Below are 19092 nucleotides of genomic sequence, written 5' to 3'. Positions count from 1 at the left end.
AGCGCTGAGCCCCGACGCACCTCTGCACAGATGGCCCCGGCATCCTCGCAGTTCAACCCACTTGGGAAAGGAGAAAAGGGAGAAGGATCTCAGTTGAGTTGGGACCCCAAAGGGATCCCCCCCCTGCATCACCGCCAGCTCCTGCGGGCACAGTCCGGCCCCATCCACGTCCAGCAGTGGCCCCGCGCACCCACACGCTGCCCTCTCCATCGCATCGCCCCGCTGTCCCCACGCTCCCCTGGGGCTGTGACGCCGCCGAACTTGTCCCCAAGCCCGACCCCATCACCCCACCCGCCCGGGGACGCTGCTCGGGGCGTTGTTGGGGCAGCGGAGGCCGCGGGGTGGCGCCGAGGGGCCGCTCCGTTCCGTTCCGCTCCGCCCCGGCCCCGCACGCGCCGCACCGCACCGCCGGGGCTGCGCCGGGTGAGTACCTTCCGCGGGGGGCAGCGGGACAGAGGGGCGTCTTGCTTCTTTACGATCATTATTTGTCATTTATTTCATCAGTGTTTGTGGAGTGGGAGGTTTAGCATCGCCGGGACCCCTGTCCCTCCGCCCAGACGCGGACCCCTCGCTTGTCCCCGCTGCTGTCTCCGGGATGGAGCCGCCGGGACACCGTTGAGATGGGGCCGTTTAGATGCCGTGTTCGGGAGAGGAGGGCAGGCGAGAGTCTAGGCTTGTCTGGTTGCCACTGGAGACCAAACCTGCCCCGCGAGCCGCGCCGGGCACGAGAGGGCTGCACCAGGGGGCACAGCACCTGGGCACCCTCATCCTAATACACACCCTATGGGACCCTTCTGCTCCTTGAGCCCTCTGTCCCACTGTCTGCCCGGTGAGATCCAACCTCTGCCCTCCCCTTTGGAGCTTTCCCCCTTCACCACCTTAGGGATTCTGCCCCCGTTGGGGTTGTGCTCGTTGGTGTTGCACGCACATTATTGTGCCTGCACGCAGCTGCTTGGCACCGTGATGGCAACCCAAAGCCTTGGCAGAGAGTCTGGGGACACTGCGCTTCGCAGCAGGCTGGAGAGGTTTCTTGCTGAGTTATAACTTTAGCAGAGAAAACTCAGGGGAGGTTTCTACTTGCTGGGGAAGTGCTTATTTTCTGTGCTCTCCAGGATCAGTTAATTATCACTAGAAAAAAAAATATATTGCTAAGGTCTCATAATTAGGCTGCCTGCTGCGACTCGGCAGCTCAGAAGGCAGTGGAAAGCAAACTCTCTTTGTGAAATGTTTTTTGGATGTGAGTGTGAATAGAGCTGCACAGGCAGAAGGCGGTCACTGGGACTTGGTACCGGAGAGCTGGAGCATGTTGGCTCAAAAGACCCTACAAAAGGAGGGTAAAAATAAAAAGCAAGGGAAAAAAGGGAGCTGCCTCCTCCTTTGTAGGTCCCAAGTCATTGTAATCTGGTTGTGAAGCTGTTGTTGCCTTTAGGAACGGTAGGCTGTCAGCTGTCCCATTGGGGCAGCCCTGGGTTGGGCTCTGGGTGCCATCGTGGAGTGGTGCTGCTAATAATAACACCATAAGGAGTTTACCCACATTGATCCGGCTCAGAACAGCAGTGGGTTGGAGCTGACATTACCAGCCTGGCCCCAGATTAGACAGATAAAAACTCACACAATAACGAGACGTGCTGCAAAGCAGAGGTTGGGTTCTGCCTTTTGGAGAGGGGGTGCAGGGATTCTCCATGGAGGGTGTGGGCAGCGGTGCTGGGCTGCAGGGAGGGGATCTGCAGAGGTTTGCAGCCAGGCTGAGTGCGCCAGCACCGGGCTGTTCTCATTTCCTCTGCTCTCTGAGTTCTAATTTGTTCCACATTGCAGTGACGGGGCGGCCTCTCCCTCCCCACAGCATCCAGGCTGCAGCCGTTGCTGCTGCACTAAAGCTGCGAGTCTGTGTAGTTTCCATTAGAAAACAAACAAAATATTTAAAAAGAGGGAAACTTTTCAAACAGGGCTCTGTGCAAATAACCTTTCTGGGATGGTCACTGCTGGAACTTCGTTGTCCATCTGTGATGTGCACACGTGGGCACTGCTGTGCAGAGCTGAGCTGGGACCAGCCCTGGGGATGTCGCTGTAATAGCAACCAAGTGCTGTAACAGCGATGGTGACCTGGTGGCTACAGGTTGGTGGGCCCAATCCCATCCTCTGGGTGGGAGGAGGGATCCAGTTTGGGCCTGGGCTGATTAAAGACCTCAGCACCAGGAAGACATTCCTGCCACCGACGTGGTGGGTGGAAAATAGCAGAAGTGGTTCCACCCCCTGATGTGCAGAGTGCCATCTCCCTTGTAGAATGGCTTTGTGAGGGGTTAGAGTTAGGTGAGGTGACACTCCTGCAAAAATCCATGCTCTGTGGTATTAAAAAAATCACTCCAGTCCGGTATTTACGGGTGGCATTACCCAGCACCAAGAAAGCCCACATGGAATATACCCGATCTGTTTGGAAGGCGGTTATCAGAGCAGATCTCACTGCTGGGCATTGCTGCCTACCACCCTGCCTCAGCATTTTGGTGCTTTGATCACTTGTTTGGGAGGAGATAGAAATGCTTTTTGGGAAACCTACAGCTCACACAGAGCACAGTGCTCATGGCTTGGACAAAGCTGGGCAAACAAAATGCATCCCAATGACGGCCAGCTGGGAAAGGGAAATCTTTCTGCTCCCAAAAATAACAAGAGGAGCTTTGAGTGTTTTCCTGTCCCTGACGTGTTTGGGGTGAGCACAGCCCGTGTCCTGCAGGAGCTGCTGGGGCCGTGTTTCTGCCTGCCTTTCTGTGCCGGAGAACTGGGAGTTTTCACATTAATGATGATTTTGCACTGGAAAAGCAAATGGAAAGGTCATTTGTTGTAAGAATACGTTGTATTTCATCATAGAAAGGCTTTGGTTGGAAGGGACCAGTCCTAGACCCATGGCGTGGCACTGTCAGACCTGGATTTTAGCTGACAGCAGCCAAAAGGAGCTCCTACATCTGGCTGGGGTTGGGCTGCAGAAAGGACCCTTCAGCCAGGGAAGAGAACAACCCCTGATCTGCCCATTTCTCATCAATTCAGGGTGGATGGGGCTCAATTAAAGCATCCAAATACTCTTGCAGGGGAGAAGATAGGTGGTAGCCAACAGCTCATTAATTGCACGGAGCAAAGCATGACAAGAATCAATGTCTGGCAGCCAGACACTGCAAAGAAGGCATAAATATTTAAGCAGCGGGAGTGATTAATCACAGCAGCAGAGGGAGGTGTGGGGGGGTGCCCAGGCTCTCTTGGTGTTGTGCATCCCAACCAGCACCTGGCAGAGGGCTCTACCATACCTAGTGATGGGTTGAGTTGAGCCCACTCCCAGCCCCTGGCCAGGGGATTTAATGGGGTGTTGATTTAGCCTTTAATTGCTACGGGCTCTTTTCTGTCTCATGCCCTGCTGCCTCATCCCAGTAATGCCCATGAAATCACGCTGCAGGTGCAGCTTCTCCCTTACATGTTTGGTTCCTGCTGGTCCCACTCCTGCAGATCTGCACTAAGTGAGGGGATGTTGCTTGGTGGCACTCCTCAATCTTCAGCAAAACACACCAAGGTTCAGGAGAAATAAATCCTGATGGGCAAACGATTGGGCTGTGGCTGCAGGACCCATTGTGTACCCATGGGTGTCTCCAGGAAGGCACAGGCTTGGGGAAAGCAGTTGAGATCAGCAGCAAGTCTGTAACCTCCATCTCCACTTTCCCTTTCTGATCTCATTTCTCTTCCTTTCACTCTCCTCTCCCTGCCCTCTTTGCTGTCCATGCCTGGGTTTCCTCCAGCTCTCCTCCTGCTGAGATGGATCCTGAGCTTGAAGCTGGGCTGGAATGTCCCACCCATGGGTGATGGATATCTGCCCCACTATGGGCGCTGCATCCTTCCTGCACAGGTCCAGCAGACCTCACCTGCAGCATGAGTTGCTTTGAAGGAAGGAGGAATAAAACTGTTAGGACTGTGGGTGGGTCAGCAGTGCTGCACGTCACCGTGGTGCATGGCATCTCTGAGCCCCCAGAGCAGAAGGGGGCACTGCAGTGTCTCCGAGCAGCCCATGACCTCTCCTCCTCTTCTTCCTACAGGCAGATGTGTGCTGGGACCATGTGTGCTGGGGGGAGGCTCACGCTGAGGAGGAGGACGGATGGAAGGACAGCGAGCCCGTGAGAAGGATGGCAAGGTATGGGCAGCAGGAGGAGCAGGACCACCGAGATGTCTGCTTGGTGGAAGGACCATGTAAATACTAAAGATGTTTGTCACAGCACTGCAGAAAGAGCACAGAATGAGCTGGTTTGGGTGTGATGTCCCATGAAAGCAGGGAGATGTGCAGTCACCCCAGTCTGGGGGCAGGCAGGGGTTGTGCAGGTGGGCTGGTCCTGATGGGCTCACCTCACTGCAGATGAGAACCCGAGGGGTTGGTCTCAGCCTGAGCTTTGTGTTTTTCCAAGCCCTTGCTCTGTGAAAAGGCTCTGCCCCTGCTCTCTGCAGGTGCTGTGTCTGATAGAGAAGGAAAATAGCAGTGCTATAAATACCAAATTGAAAGAGGCAGGGACCTGCCTGCCGCGTGGGCATGGAGGAGTGACCTCACGGCAGCAGATGTTGCAAGGTTTTCCCTCTGTGCAGTGGGTAGTGCAGGACAGAGAAGATTAAATCTGACCACCTGACCCAGTGGCTCAGTGGCAAAGCTTTATCTCCTGCATCCTCACTCGCAGCAGTTCCTGCATGCAGCAGTTGGGGTCCCAGCTGTCCTGCTCCCAGGTGGGATCTGCCCCAGTGCCCCAGGGGTGTCACACATTGACATGAAGGGGCAGCCCAGGCAGGAGCAGCCCCTGACACAAAGGAGCTGCAGCTCCAGCCCTGTCCCTGCTTAGTTTTCCCAATTGGAAGGGGGGAGCAGGAGCTGCCTCCCCAGACCCAGCAAAGGTTTTGGGGCCAGAGGGTTGTGAAGTCCCAACGACACTAAGGTGTCCCTGGGGTGAGAGAGGTGATCAGGGGTGCAGCAGCTTCGCAGGCTCATCCTGCAGCCGTGGCACTCACTGGTGCCTCAGTTTACCCATCTGCAGCACTCCAGGCTCTCCTGGCCCCGGGAGATCCCTGCCCTGCAGAAATCCTTTGTGCGCAGCAGCGAGGCTGTTCCCAGGGAGAAGGTGACCTCTTACATTAGCAGCAGGGATGCTTTTTCTTCCCAAATTAGATGGCAGCGTGGAGGCCGTCCAGGGTTGGCAGCGCTGCTGATAGTGCTAGGGCTGCACCGGGTTGGGTCTTGCTGAGCACACACAGAGCCACCCACATCCCTGGCCATGTGCTTTTTCCAGTGGAGGTGGACAACAAACGCACATTTCAGGCCCTGCTTGGCGATGCTGCCGTGTGCTTTAACATCCTCTGCAAAACAGCAGCAGGATTTGCCGGAGCAAGGACGTTTATAGAAAGGCCAATTAGAGCCTGTTTTCACCCTGTGCCTCTCAGTGAGCAGAAGCATTTAGCAGCAACCTCAGAGTAATTCAATTTGCACTCAAGCTTTCTGTTTCACCTCTAAAAAATGGGATTGCTCCACAAACTCGTTAGAGAAAGTGGCTCCGAAGCTCTGGCTCCCACCCAGGCTGGGCTCTGCGGGTCCCACTTTGCTGCTGGGCTCTGCTATCCTCCCAGTGTGTGCTTAGGCAGGAGGGACCTCACAATGCACACCGAAGAAATTAACCTCCCTGGGACAAATCCATGCTGCGGTGTCTGTGTGGTGCAGACGAGCTGACTGCTGGGCTGCATTGGGGGTACCTCCATCCCGTGCTGCTGCCCCTGGAAACTGCAGCATCACCTGCACAGCTCGTCTCCATCCCTTGCGGGTGGCTCACCCCTGATCTCTCCCTATCCCCATTCCCAGCTGCTGCCCTTGACGACATCCCACACCATGTTCTATGGGTCCTCTTCCACCATGGCTCCGCCATCCAAGAGCCGGCTGAAGCGTCAGAGCCGCCTCTTCTCCCAGGTCTTGTACCGGACACTGAGCTACAAGGATCGCAGCTCCACTTCTGCCTTCCCAGATGGGGATGACCCAGCTGAGCTCTCCACTCAACTTTCAGCCCCCGGCATCCTGAAGATTTTTGGAGGCAACATCTGTGCAGGCACCAACTACAAGAGTGTGCTGGCCACGGGCAGCTCGGGGGCGCTGGAGCTGGTGAAGGAGGCTTTGGAGCGCTATGGGCTGAGCCAGCTGAATTCCAGGCAATACGCACTGTGTGATGTCATCGGGAGGTTTGAGGGACCCGAGAAGCGGTGGCAGACGGAGGGGCTGAGGGTTCTTGGGGACCATGAGAAGCCGCTGCTCATCCAGGACCTGTGGAAGCCCCGGGAGGGATTCTCAAGGCGGTTGGAGCTGCGGCGGCGGGCGGAGGTGGAGGAGATGGCAGCCAAGGATGTGGACACCACCACTGCAGGTCAGGGGCTGCAGCTTTGGGGTGTTTGTGTTGGGGTGGTGGTGGAGTCAGGAGCTGTATTGTGGTTGCAGTGCTCTTAGGTGCTTGGTGCTCCATGGGGAATTTGGGACTCCAGCTGGGCAATGATCTTGCAGATGTCAACTTGTGGCATGGAATCGTTAAGGCTGGAAAAGATCTTCAAGATCACCAACCCCAACCCATCCCAGCATGACACCAAACCACATCCCTCAGTGCCACATCTCAGTGGCTCTGGAACACAACCAGGAACAGTGACCCCACCACTCCCCAGACAGAAATGCCAGTGCCTGATTGCTCTTTGGAAGAAGAAACTTCCCTAATATCCAACCTGAGCATCCCCTGGCACAGCTTGAGGCCGTCACTCCTCATCCTTGCAGGTGCAAGGAGCTGCTGCGGTGCTGTAGGGTCAGGGATGAGGCACAGAGGTGGGTGCCCCTCTCATTCTGCAGTGGGGATCAGTGCAATGCTCAGTGCTTTGCAAGAGCCCTGGCTCTAAAGAAAGAAAATAAAAAAAACAGTTTTTAAATAGAAAACAGGGCAAGACCTAAGTGCTAAACTCACAGTCAGATGTGGCTGCACGTGGTGGGAGAGCTGTGCCACTGCTCTTCAGAGGCTGCCGGCATGAGCCCGAGGTGACATCAGCTCCAGGTGACACCAGCCATTGTCCCCAGCTGGGACAGGGGCAGCAGCACTCACACCTCAACCCAGGCACTGTGGGGAGGGCACTGCCCTCATTTCTCATGTTTTTATCTTTTTAAATCCTTTTCTGCAGCCAGACAGGCTTTACTGAGACAAAGACCCCCAGCCACAGTTATCTGTGCTATCTGCTTGACAGATGTACTGCTAAAACCTCACTTCTGCTGCTGCCCCATTCAGCTGGGCCTGTCCCCAGCCTCCCCACCCTGTGCTGGTGGTGCTGGCCTGAGGACACAAAGCATCTGCTCCCCTCTCTTCAGCAGCACCTCAAAGAGAAATGCAGCTCCTGGAGTGGTGGGGACTGTGAGTGATACCAACAGGGTCACCCTGCCACCACCCGTATGTCCCCTTACCATGAGCTGAGCGTCAGCTGTGTGCCTGGGGCAGCAGGGAGCTGGAGTGGAAAATGTGGCTTCTGTGCAAAACTAAAGGGAGGTGGGGCTGGAGGCTGCCTGGGAGGAAAGCAGAGTGGGGCTGAGTGGGAGCCACAGGGATATACCTGTATGGAACTGCTTTCACTCAGGGCATCACAATGGGACACTGCTGCTGAGCCAGGGGAAAGGCCCCACACCCACTGGTGGCCTGTTAGCAAATGGCTTAAGAGTTTTATCTGCTCGGTTACCCATTATCCTAATTAGTTTATTAGCTGCTTCCCAGGGGGGAGGGAGGTGTGCGCTGCTGGCACTGCTCCTCAGCAATGCAGGTGGAGAAGCTCTGTGGGAAACAAGGCTTTGCTCAGCCCTGCACCTTTAGAGGAGCAATATGGGGCAGCTGGGGGGCAGAGCACCACAAAGTAGGCATGCATTCAGCTCCCCCCAGATACCCCATTGCATGCTGTGCCCTGTGCTGGTGGGACTTCCCTGCAAAGCCACAAACCAAACCACGTGCACGCTGTGCAAACCATGGGAATGAAGCCTCTTCCCCCCCATCACGCTCTGTTGGGTACCATCAAGGTCCCCCTTGGCACAGCTGCAGCCAGGGAGCATCTCCTATGCAGTAACCATCAGAAAGGAGAAGGCACAGCCGTAGGGCTGGAGGTGTACCTTGGCTAATGGATGAGCTTTGTTTCGTTCAGGAAAAGAACTGTTTATCTTTCCAGTGCAGCTCCAGGGTTGGGGGCAGCCGGTGATGGGGGCTCTGTGGGCAGTGAAAACACAGCTTTTTCCTCCATGGGTTTCCTACGCAAAGCAAACACAGTACTGACTGCCTTCAGATAAAGGAGCAGTGATAGTGGGGGGACTCTGAGCCTCCTGGGGGGAGGAGCTGCACCAGGGTTGCCCCATGTTCCTGTCTGGGGCCAGGCAGTGGGGTGACAAGGGGGAACCCTCTGAGCTCTGCATCCCCGCATTTCACATCTGCAGTGCAGTGTGATGGACCCCACTGCCTTTTAAAGGGGGCGTGGGGAGGGTCTGTCCCCCTCTTGGCAATGGCTGTGGGCCAGTGCTGTGCCCTAATCCCACAACATGCCAACACCGGGTGCTATTTTCTCCTCCCCCTCCTCCCCATCCATATCGTTTTCCCACCAAAGGAGTGCTCGGTTTAAAACAAACAAACACAGAAATGTATTTCGGTGCCGGCAGCCCGTTCCTCACCAAATAAGGCAGATGACAGGTTTGTTTTTAGTCTCTGGCTTACTGTGTGTCCCTTTAAGCAGCCCCAGGCTCTGTGCATTGCCGTCTCCAAATCCCTCTGGCTTTCCCCAAGCCCTCCATTCTGCCATTCTGTAATGCAGAGGTACGACCCTACAACTTCATCCTATCGCTGCTGCAGAGCCAGAGCCAGGCTGGCAGCACGGGGGGGTCCCATAGGAACCCCCGCTCTCGGTTTGGGGACGCTGCTGCCTTAGGGCTCTTTGCTCATTCGCTCAAATCCCATCCGTCTCGCAGCCAGCGCTGCTCGGGGGAAGGTGCTGAGCGCAGGGTCCTGCGGCGGCTCTGCGGCTCGCAGCTCCCTGACACCTTCCTTGGAGTCTGGGGGTTGCTCTCAGCCCCGCTCGCTGCCAGTGGGCAGCATCCAGGCTCTTCTTTTTCCGGGGTTTTTCTTTTTGATTTTTTTCTCTCTCTCTCTTTTTTTTTTTCTTCTCCCCCCCCTTAAAATTCAGCTTGTTTTCTCTCCAGCCCCTCTTTCCTCCGGCAGCGCAGGGGATGCTGTGGACACGGAGCTCCCCGGCTGCCCCGCGGTCAGTGGGGACGGGGGGGGGTTCGGGCTGCGGGTCCCTCTTTTTGCTATGGAGGGGTCACAAAACTCCCCTCTCTCGGGGTACATCACTCGGGAGGATGGGGGTGCGCTCCGGCGCTGCCTCCTTTCCCCACCGCAATGGTGCTGCGGGATGCAGCCGTTCCAGCAGCGGAGCTGAGCGCAGCGCATCTCTTCCCCCGCAGGCATCAACGCCCAAGCTCGGAAGCTGCAGCGGCACCGGGCTCGGGGGGCCATGCGGGTGCTGGCGGGCGCTAAGAGGCTCGGCACCCCCCCGGCCTTGCGGCGCAGCCTCAGCGAGAGCAGCTTGAGCCGCCCTCGGGACGAGGAGCTCCGGCGGCACTGCCCCGCGCTGCGCGGCCCCGAGGAGCGGAGCGGGAGCAGCATGCGGTATTCCCTCTACCACTCCCCGCACCTCCTGCTTCTGCAGGGCTACAGCCAGCAGCATGTAAGCACCGCGCAGCGCTCACCGCCCCGCCAACCTCCCTTTTGGTTTTTCTTTTTGGTTGCTCCTAAAGCAATCAAATGGGGATGGGGAGCTTTGTGCATGGCCGGGTGGAAGGGAGGGGGGGGCGGGGTTGGGGTGAAAAAGCATCCTTAGGAAAATGAGTTTGTGTGGGGCTGGGGTGTGCAGTCAGTCCTGCTCAGGATGGGGATGTGGCTGCAGGGCTGGAGGAGAGACGCCTCAGAAAAGCCCCACAGCAGCGTCCCTGCCCCGGTGCAGTGCAGAGCCGGTTCTGCAAGGATGGTGCCGAGCGCTGCCCCGTCCCCGTCTGACTGCCTCGGTACTGGTAAATGTAATGAGAGGTGGAACGAGACGGCGTGTCTGGGAGCCTCCTCTCTCCCCTGCCCAGCAGGCACTGGGAGAACTGGAAAGGACTGGGGTGGCTCTTTTGGTTGATTTGTCCAGGTGGAATATCTGGCTGATCCGAGATTTCCAGCTCTGTCCCAATGTGACACCAGCACTGCAGCTCTCCTGTCTGTGCTAATGCAGCTGGGGAAACTGAGGCACTGCTGTGCACTGCTGCAGGTGTGCAGGCAGGCTGAGGCAGCCCCCCCCAACCTGCTTGGGGGGCACCATCTGCCCACAGCTGCAGCTGGGGGGGGGGGGCTCCTTCTGCCCAGAGCAGCCCCATCTGTTACAAGCCTGGAGTTATGGTGCCCATTTACCAGCCCTATTTGTTGGGTTCGCTGCTCTGCCCATTGGCACATCTGGGTGCAGGAGCAGTGGGGTGCACACAGGTCCTGGCTGCACTGCTCACGCTTATTTGTGCTGCATGAGCTCCCCATCTGTGCAAGGAAAAAATGAAGAGGGAACCGTAGTTCTACCAAAGCCAGGTGTGGGGGTGGCAGGGGGCTGCAGGCCCCACTGACTGTGCTCCCCCCTCGCAGGACAGCCTGGTGTACCTGCTGAACCGCGAGCAGCACACGGTGGGCCAGAGGACGCAGGCGAGCAAACCCAGCATCAGCCTTTCAGCACCGGACATCCTACCCCTGCACTGCACCATCAGGAGGCTGCGAGCATCGTGGCACCGCTCGGAGGAGAAGTTGGTGCTGGAGCCCATCGCCGGTGCCGGCGTCTCCGTGAACTTCTCTGCGGTGACTCGGACTGTTGAGCTGCGGCACGGGGACCTGCTGTCCCTCGGGCTCTATTACCTGCTGCTCTACAAGGACCCCATGAAGGCACAACCGCTGCCGGCACAGACCCTGCTGAGGCTGCGGGCCCTGCACCCCGAGGGCCCCTCTGTATGTGGGACATGCGGCAGCCTGCTAAAAGAGCAGGGGGGGCTTAATGCCAACCGACAGAGCCCTGAGCCCACCGACGGCCCCAGGGCTCCCCGCAGGAGGCTGCAGCTGGAGTTTGAGCCGGAGGTTGAGGATTTGTTGCTGCGGCGCATCATGACGCTGATCGAGCCGGGGGGGGACGACCACAAGCTGACACCTGCCTTTCTGCTGTGCCTCTGCATCCAGCACTCGGCCACCAGCTTCCAGCCTGGGGACTTCGGGCAGCTGCTGCTCAAAGCGGCCAAAATGATCCAGAGGACAGTGTGGGTCAGTTGGCACTGGGGGGGGTGGGGACGATGGGGATCCCCTCGGCTCCCACTCTGCTCCCCATGTGCAGCAATGCCCACAGTCACTATCTGTGCTTTCTCCTTCTCTCCCTGCCCAGGAGCGCACACGGGAGCTGGCCGAGAAGCAATCCCAGCAGTAAGTGCCACTCTCCTTTCTTTGCCCCCAAACTGGGGGAATTCAGCCCAATTCTCCCTCCCAGCTGTGCCCACCCAGCCTGTCAGCACAGCTACACACGGCATTTTCCTGCTAAATCCCACGAATTTATGTCTATCCTCATTTTGCCACTGACTCCACTGCCAGTCCCAAATTCCAGGCTCCAAAGCAACATCTGGAGAACCCATTGATGCTTGCACTGAGGTCCCCTTTAGGGCAAGCTCCCAGCAGGAAAAAATGGTTCAGCCATTAAGAAACCTCCCAGCTGCTTTCTATTTGTTTTGCTTTATTTTGGGACAGCCCAGCGCTGGGCAGGCTGAGTTGAACCACCAGACCCAGATTTGTTGGGGAGATCTGCTCTGCAGCAATTCCCACTGATGGATTGGCTCAATCATTGGGGTCCCCCATAGAAATGGTACCAACAAAACCTATCCCGTAGAGCAGGAGCCTCCAGCTTGCTGCTTGCACAGGGCTTTCCTAAAGCTCAGCAGTGGGATGCAAAAGCTCTCTGCTGCTTTTTGGGTTGGTTTCACCCCAAATCCTCCTGCAATGAGCAGTGATGCTGCAATGCCTGTTCTGTCCCCCACCCCTCCCAGCCAGGACCCCGCTGCCCTGTCCTGTTTCACCATTGCTGATCTGCTGCCAGACCTGCAGCACATCCTCTTCTGGATGTCCAACGCCATTGAGGTGCTCTACTTCGTCCAGCAGAAGTCCCCCACCTACATCCAGAGCATGGAGGAGGAGATGGATGTCAAAGGTAGTGCTGGGGCTGCTGCTCACTCCCTGGCCCCTCAACTGATCCCTGCCTGCAGGCAGTGGTCAGTGCCCTTGAGATGAAAGGGAAAAAGGGAGGAAATAAGCTTCTAGATTTAATTTCATCCTGTTTGGGGGTGTCACACTGCTGATGTCAACCTGGGAGAGTCAGTAACCTCACCCCAGGGAACACAGGGTGCGGTGAGCTGCAGGGTTGGGGCTGTTTTGGTGCCTGCAGCCATCAGATGGCCCCGCCAGGTTTGCTCCCCTATTTCCCCTTCCATCCTATAGGCTCCAAGGAGTCTCTGTTCTCCTCGACCATCACAGCCAGCGAGGAGGCGATGACGGTGCTGGAGGAGGTGATCATGTACACATTCCAGCAGTGTGTCTATTACATCTCCAAGGTACGCAGTGCCCCGGGGCACCACCCCCAGCGTGAGCATCCCCAGCAGCTCTGCAGGAGTTGTTCAGCTTCTGCAGCACCGAGGTGTTTTCCTTGGGGCTGAAGTGCCTCGTTTTTGGGCACAGCCCAGGAAAAGTATTGGATGACCTTGGTGTGCTTCCCTGCTTGGGAGGAGGTGTTGGGGAGAACATAATGCTGCGATTCAGGGCATGGTGGAAAGCAGCCCTAGGGCTGGCGGTGAACAGAGCATGTAGTGTGCAGCCAGAGAAAGGCGTCTGTGTGCAGGGATGCTCCGTGCTCACCCGTCCCTCTGCCCCAGCAGGGATGGGTGTAAGGTGCTGCTCTCCAACCCAGGCTCCTGCACAAGCAAACAAACCTGGGTCCTGCAGTAGGCACTCAGCTCCTTCTGCTTCCTGCAGTGTCTGTACATCTCGCTGCCGGCCCTGCTGGAGTGCAACCCCTTCCAGAATGAGAGCCGTGAGGGCTGGAGGGCAGCCCCAGCGCTACCCGAGGAGCTGCGCCGTGTAGTGCTCATCTACCAGGCAGCACTGGACCTGCTCCGGCAGTATGAGGTGCACCCTGAGATCACCTCCCAGATGTTCGCCTACCTCTTCTTCTTCTCCAACACGCTGCTTTTCAACCAGCTCCTGGATAAGGGTCAGTCCCCGTCCTCCTCTTGGTTCTTCCTCATTGGGCTGATGCTGGGCACAGACCTTTGGAGACCCCCCAGCCCTTCCCAGTGCCCCCTGGGGAGTGGGGGCTTTGAGCAGCTGGAGGTGGGCAGGTCCCATGCTGGTATGGGGATGCCAGGTACAAACCCAGCTACTGAGCCCATGTTTTTGCTTTCCCAAGTGCTCCATCCCCAGCATCCTGCTTGGGTCATGTTTTGTGGCTTTGGTTTTTGCTTCCAGACTCTTACTGAGCTGTTTTCAAGCAGCTGTCCCATAGAGCAGGCACAGCCTCTTCCCACAGGGTTCCCATTTCCAGGAGGGATTTAACCCCAACCCCATTCCCATCCCCAACCTCATATTCAGCTCCAACCCCATTCTTATTCTCACACCCAAACACAAACCCATCTTCAACCCCATTCTCATCCTCATCCCCAAATCTAAACTCGTCATCACCTCCAGCTGTATCTGCATCCCCATCTCCAAACCCATCCTTGATCCCAACCCTATCCTCATTGTCAATCCCAGCCCCAACCTTTTTCAGTTTACTCCAGAGAGAGCTTCTCACTAATGACCCTGCCTTGTAATTGAGGAGCAGGATGGCGCTCGTTAGCCCTAATTATCACAGCAGCCCTGCTGCATGGCAGCCCCAGCTGCTATTACTGCCAGGCAAGGTCCAGCCACTGAGTCACAGCCACTGGGGACATTAACGCGAGGACATCAGTCAGGATGTGTTCTGTAGGATAGCCCTACTCTAGGCTCTCTGGCTGAACATGGGGATTCCATTGCCCAACCCATGCTGTGCCCTGCAGGCTCCTCTCTTGGCTGCTTCCATTGGTCTCAAGGTGTGAAGCTGAGAGCCAGCGTGCGGCTGCTGCTGGACTGGCTGCGTGGAGCCGGCTTTGAGCAGCTCTCCCAGCAGTTCTTTGCTAAGCTGGCCAGCGTGGCCAACCTGCTGGCCATGCCCGGCTCCCAGCTGCTGCAGGTGAGGTGCTGACTGCGTTGGGTTTGGGATGGGGGTGATGGGATGGTGTTCTCACCCTGTGCTGTCCCTTTGCCCAGATGACGTGGCCAACCCTGAGAGCTGAGTTCCCAGCGCTGAGCCCTGCGCAGCTGCACCGGGTGCTGAGCCAGTGCCAGGTGGCCATGGAGGTGGGCAGCGTGGCAGCATGGCAGCCCTGGGATGAGGAGAGCACGGCTGCCTTCCTACCTGGTGAGCCCCCAGCCCTGCATGCTGCTGTCACCCATAAGGTTTGATGGATCAACTAAATGGGCAGCGCCCTTCAAACCACGGGGGTCTTGTAGGTAGCTGTGGTTATCAGTGTAACCATAGTCTTATGGCATTAGGATATGAAGGATGCAAGTGTGCACAGAGGGTGTGGGGCCCTTCCTGTGTGCCCAAATGATGCTGCTTGGAGGCACAGTGTGGCTGGGGGGCAGGATCTGCTTCCCTGCCATCCCCCTGTATGTGCCCTGCAGACACAGTGCTGGAATCCTTCGACAACCACCCCCCCATCGTCCTGCCCAGCGCAGGCTTCAAGGTGGACCTGGATGTGGAGACGTTGGATGACAACATCTACCGGCACCTCCTCTACATCCGCCACTTCCTCTGGAGCCTGCAGAGCAAGAGCCCCCATGGCAGCGAGGGGCCGTGCTCAGTCCCTCCAAAGGTCAGAACATTTCTTCTCAGATGGAGCAATCAGGTATTGGAACAAGGAGTGGTGGGGTCACCGTCCATGGAGGTGTTCCAGAGCCGTGTGGATGTGGCACTGAGTTGGTTTGGTGTCATGGTGGGGATGGTCTCGGTTATCTCAGAGGTCTTTTCCCACCAAGAGTTGCTCACAGTCACCAGCAGCACACAGACTGCTCAGGTTCCAATGGCAGGGTGATGGGGGCACCTATGGGGTGACAGCTGCCTACCCAGGTTCTCACCGAGCACTTTTCTCCTTTCTAAGAGTGAGCCGTCCATCCCAGAAGTGCTGGAAGTGAGTCCAAGCCCAGTTATGACCCCGGGGAGCACTGTGCCCCCATCGGGACGCTGCACCCCTGGGGGCTGCACTGACCTGGAGGCAGATGAGGCCCCTCTGCTCACCTCGACCACCAATGGGTGCCCCCGGCAGCACCCCACCGGTGAGCAGCAGCTCCAGGAGAAGCTCCAGCAGCTGCAGCTGGGCAGAGGCCCGGCCCCCCCGGCCCCCTCCTGCCTGCTGACACCACCCACCACCCCCCTGAACTTCGACTCAGCCGGCCCCGAGTCCCCGCAGGGCACAACCAAAGGACTGCAGGACCCGAGGAGGAACGGGATAAACAGCACCAAAAGTGGCAGCCCTGAAGGTACGGAGGGCTGATACTGCCTGAAAGGGTGCGGAAATGGGGGTGGCTCTTGTGGCACATGGCTCTTGTGGGGATTTTCAGTCCTTGGGCATGGGGAGAGCACCTAGAGCATCTTGTTCCAGAAGGGAAGCAGCCCTAGGGGCAGCCCAGGTTGGCTTTGGTGTGAATTCCTCGGTAGAGCTGATGATGGAGCAGTAACCTGGTGCTCTCCCTGCTGACAGGCTGCTCGCCAACCCCCTACGACTTCCCCACACCGGAGTCCTCCAGCCGCAGCTCGGCCACTGATGACTTCTGCTACGTCTTCGTGGTGGAGCTGGAGAGGGGAGCGCTGGGGCTGGGGATGGGGCTGATCGATGGCTTGGTGAGTGCACGGCAATGGCTCTGCCGGGAGCTGTGGGGGTGCGTGTGGCATGGAACGCTTAATTACCAGAGCTGATGGCTGTGCATGGAGCTAAGCAGCTTTGTCTGGGGGCAGTGGGGCTTGGAGTGATCTCTTGCAGCTCTCTGCTGCTGGGTTGCTGCCTGCTATGCCCGACACAGCTGCCTGCAGCTGCAGGGAGCCAATGGGGGGAGGCAAATGACACAAGTGAGGGCTTTCCTCCGTCCTTTGGTGCTTGGCAATGCAAGGCAAAGCCAAGCAGGGCAGCGGAGAGGGAGCACATGTTTCCCGTGTCCTTTCTGCTCGCTCACTGCCTCCTTCCCAGCAGCACACACCGCTGGGCTCCCCGGGCATCTACATCCGCACGCTGATTGAAGGCAGCCCCGCGGCGGCTGACGGCCGGCTGGCCATAGGGGACCGCATTCTGGCTGTCAACGGCACCAGCCTCATCGGAGCCGATTACCAAAGGTGGGTGACACCCCCTGCTGGGGTTGGGATGTCAGAGATGGGGAAGGCAGCTGCTTCGGGTGGGATGGAAGAGGGAATGGGGAGAAAAAGCGTAGGAGCACGTTTCAGAGCTGAAGATGAGCCCGGTGTGGCTGCTGCTGCCGCTGGGGGGATGAAGGAGGTGGAGATGAGTGGGTTCAGGATGCAGCTCTCACCTCTCCCTGTTGTCACTCTGCAGTGCTGTGGATCTCATCCGCTCTGGAGGGAAGAAGCTGAGGTTTCTGGTTGCCAAATCAGACATGGAAATAGCCAAAAAAATCATCTCCAGCTCTGCATCCTCTTAACTCTCGTGGTATGAGGGTCCGTCTGCAGGAGCAGCTCTGGTTAGGGCCAAACTGATGAGGCCCAGGGTGCACGAGGGAGAGCCAGGACTGCACAGCTGCCCTCCATTTGCTTCCCAGCACCTTGCCCTGCACTGCAGTGGATGGAAGGACATACTGGGGTGCTGCACGCTTCTCCCCTGATCCATTGCCCGGCCTCCCCTTACAGCTTGCACCTTACAGCTGCACCTACACCCCGGGAGCATCCCTGTTCCTTCAGCTCCTGGCAGAGGGCAGGAAGGCTGTGGGCAGCTCCTCGTCCCCCCCAGCTGATGGCCTCGCATGGCCCTCCTTGCTCAGGCACAGGCATTCAGGATGGCGTTCCAGTTCTCCTGTTCAACTTTCATATTTGCAGGTCAGGTTCAAGACAGCACTGGGATATCAAGGTTGCAGAGCCAGGCCCTGACAGCCGCAGGGTGGGCTGGAATAGAGGCAGGTGCAGGTGCCCAGCTCTGGGGTGGTAAATGCAGCACAAACATCCAGAGCAGGATCCCAAGCAGGACACCTTGCTGGGAGCCCCGGTGCCATACCCACTGTCAGGTGCCTTTCTGCTGCTGGGCTCCAATCTCACTGCCCCCAGCCCTGCTGTGGGAGGGGACACAGCTTTAGCCAAGGGTTGACACCACCAGCAGTTCCCTGAGGCAGAGCCCTGCAGAATAGGGCTCTCATCCTTGCACAGATTTATTGCCTGGCTCTGGCACTACAGCCCTGGCAGATGCCCAGCCCAGACCCCAGAGCTGGCCCAGCAGAGTGGGACATTCTGGAGCAGCCAGGTTCACTTTCCCAATACAGGAGGTGTTGGCACCGTGTCCTGTCCACTCCCTCCAGCTCTTTGGGGCCATTGCAAGTCTGCCCTGTATCCCACCCAGCTCAGAGCATCTCAGAGGTGCTACTGCTGCTGGGCTGCCAGGTGATGGGATGCAGCACAGGAAGAAAGTCAGGCTTCAAAGTCCCAGCAGCAGTTCTTTGACCCTGCAGCACGGTGTGGCAGGGCTGCACTGGCAGTTCCACCCTGCAACTGCTTGGTCCCTGCATGCACAGCTTCTAAGTGTTCCGTGTGCTTTTAGCAACATTAAAGGGATAAACCCGACCTGATTTCCGCATATAGAGACACTGAGATCTTGTTTAGCCGAACCTTATTAAAACAGCCTGCCATGAAGCCCTGCATCAAGCCCTGCACTTACAGCAGCATGGCCTAAGCTCTGGCAGCAAATCAGATATTACCATTGCATCTCACAACAACAGCTCTCTGAGGATTGTGACGCTAAAAAGGGGATGCTTAACAGGGTTGGCCTTAATTAAATCTCAGATATTTCACTGCTATAGTTTGCTTTCTGGGCTCAGTCTTGCAGTTGGCAGGAGAAAGATGTCAGAATCATCTATGCAGGAGAAACACTTCACACACCGGATTTGAACACAGTCTGGCCTGACTTTTCTCTAAGGCAAGATGGACAAAGAACCTTCACTGAGACAAGTTAGTGCCTTGCTTTTCTGCTCGGTCACAATTGTACCCACCAGCCTCCAGCAGGGACTGGGAGCTGTGTGTCACTCAGCCACTGACTCAGCTCTACCAGGCAGGTGAGCAAAGGCTCAGGGCTCCTGGGGACGCTCTGGTGATTCACTTGACTTTGACTCAGGAGGAAGCTGGTTCCTGAGCTCTGTAGAGCAGGAAAGGGGCTGCTCAGAGCCCTCAGGAAAACTGCATGCACTCCTCACTTCTCTCTTTGCCCAGGAATCAGGGCTTTGTGGTGGCCTGTTGTGCACTAGACTGAATTGGAGCTGCACTCTGTCCAGTTGAATCACACCAGAGCAAAACCCTTTGCTCTCTGGGGCCTGACTCTCTAGGCACACCTGGAGGCACCGTACAGCCCCAGAGCTTTATGTTACAGTGCAGTGAGGTATCAAATTGTGAACAAACCCTAGTATTTACTAGTGTGCATGAGGGCTTGCTTCTCCTGGGAGGAGTGGGATGTATTTACTTTTCTGTTTGTTTATACTGTACAGCTCAGATATGTATAATAAACTTCTTGTGCAGATAATAACACAGCATGGCACCTGCTTGACAGGGGGCAGATGAGAAACGCTCGTGGTGTCAACAATAAACTGGATTGATAAATCTCTCTAAGCTCCTGTCTATTAGATGTCCCTCAGATCTCAGAATGTAAGACAAAAGAAC

General features: G+C 57.1%; 1 protein-coding gene across 2 annotated transcripts; it reads left to right on the top strand.

Moving 5' to 3' along the window:
• Positions 1 to 191: 191 nt before the first annotated feature.
• On the top strand, positions 192 to 19041 carry RADIL (Rap associating with DIL domain). 2 transcript variants are annotated; one of them, XM_015876805.3, is made up of 16 exons: positions 192 to 423; positions 4071 to 4165; positions 5864 to 6416; positions 9512 to 9774; positions 10719 to 11378; positions 11497 to 11534; positions 12149 to 12309; positions 12597 to 12709; positions 13128 to 13365; positions 14189 to 14361; positions 14439 to 14589; positions 14856 to 15046; positions 15332 to 15710; positions 15932 to 16071; positions 16418 to 16557; positions 16775 to 19041. In XM_015876805.3, the coding sequence occupies exons 2-16, from the start codon at positions 4130 to 4132 to the stop codon at positions 16878 to 16880; spliced, it is 3342 nt and encodes a 1113-aa protein (XP_015732291.1). In that variant the 5' UTR covers positions 192 to 423; positions 4071 to 4129; the 3' UTR covers positions 16881 to 19041. The 2 variants fall into 2 exon arrangements, with proteins under 2 accessions (XP_015732291.1, XP_032303435.1); XM_032447544.2 differs by having other exon boundaries at positions 16415 to 16557.
• The last annotated feature ends 51 nt before the right edge of the window (positions 19042 to 19092 follow it).

The sequence above is a fragment of the Coturnix japonica genome, chromosome 13, assembly GCF_054131305.1.
Source record: "Coturnix japonica strain WE chromosome 13, WE-NBRP24, whole genome shotgun sequence".
Taxonomy (NCBI): domain Eukaryota; kingdom Metazoa; phylum Chordata; class Aves; order Galliformes; family Phasianidae; genus Coturnix; species Coturnix japonica.
This window is presented reverse-complemented; position numbering and strand designations above follow the sequence as displayed.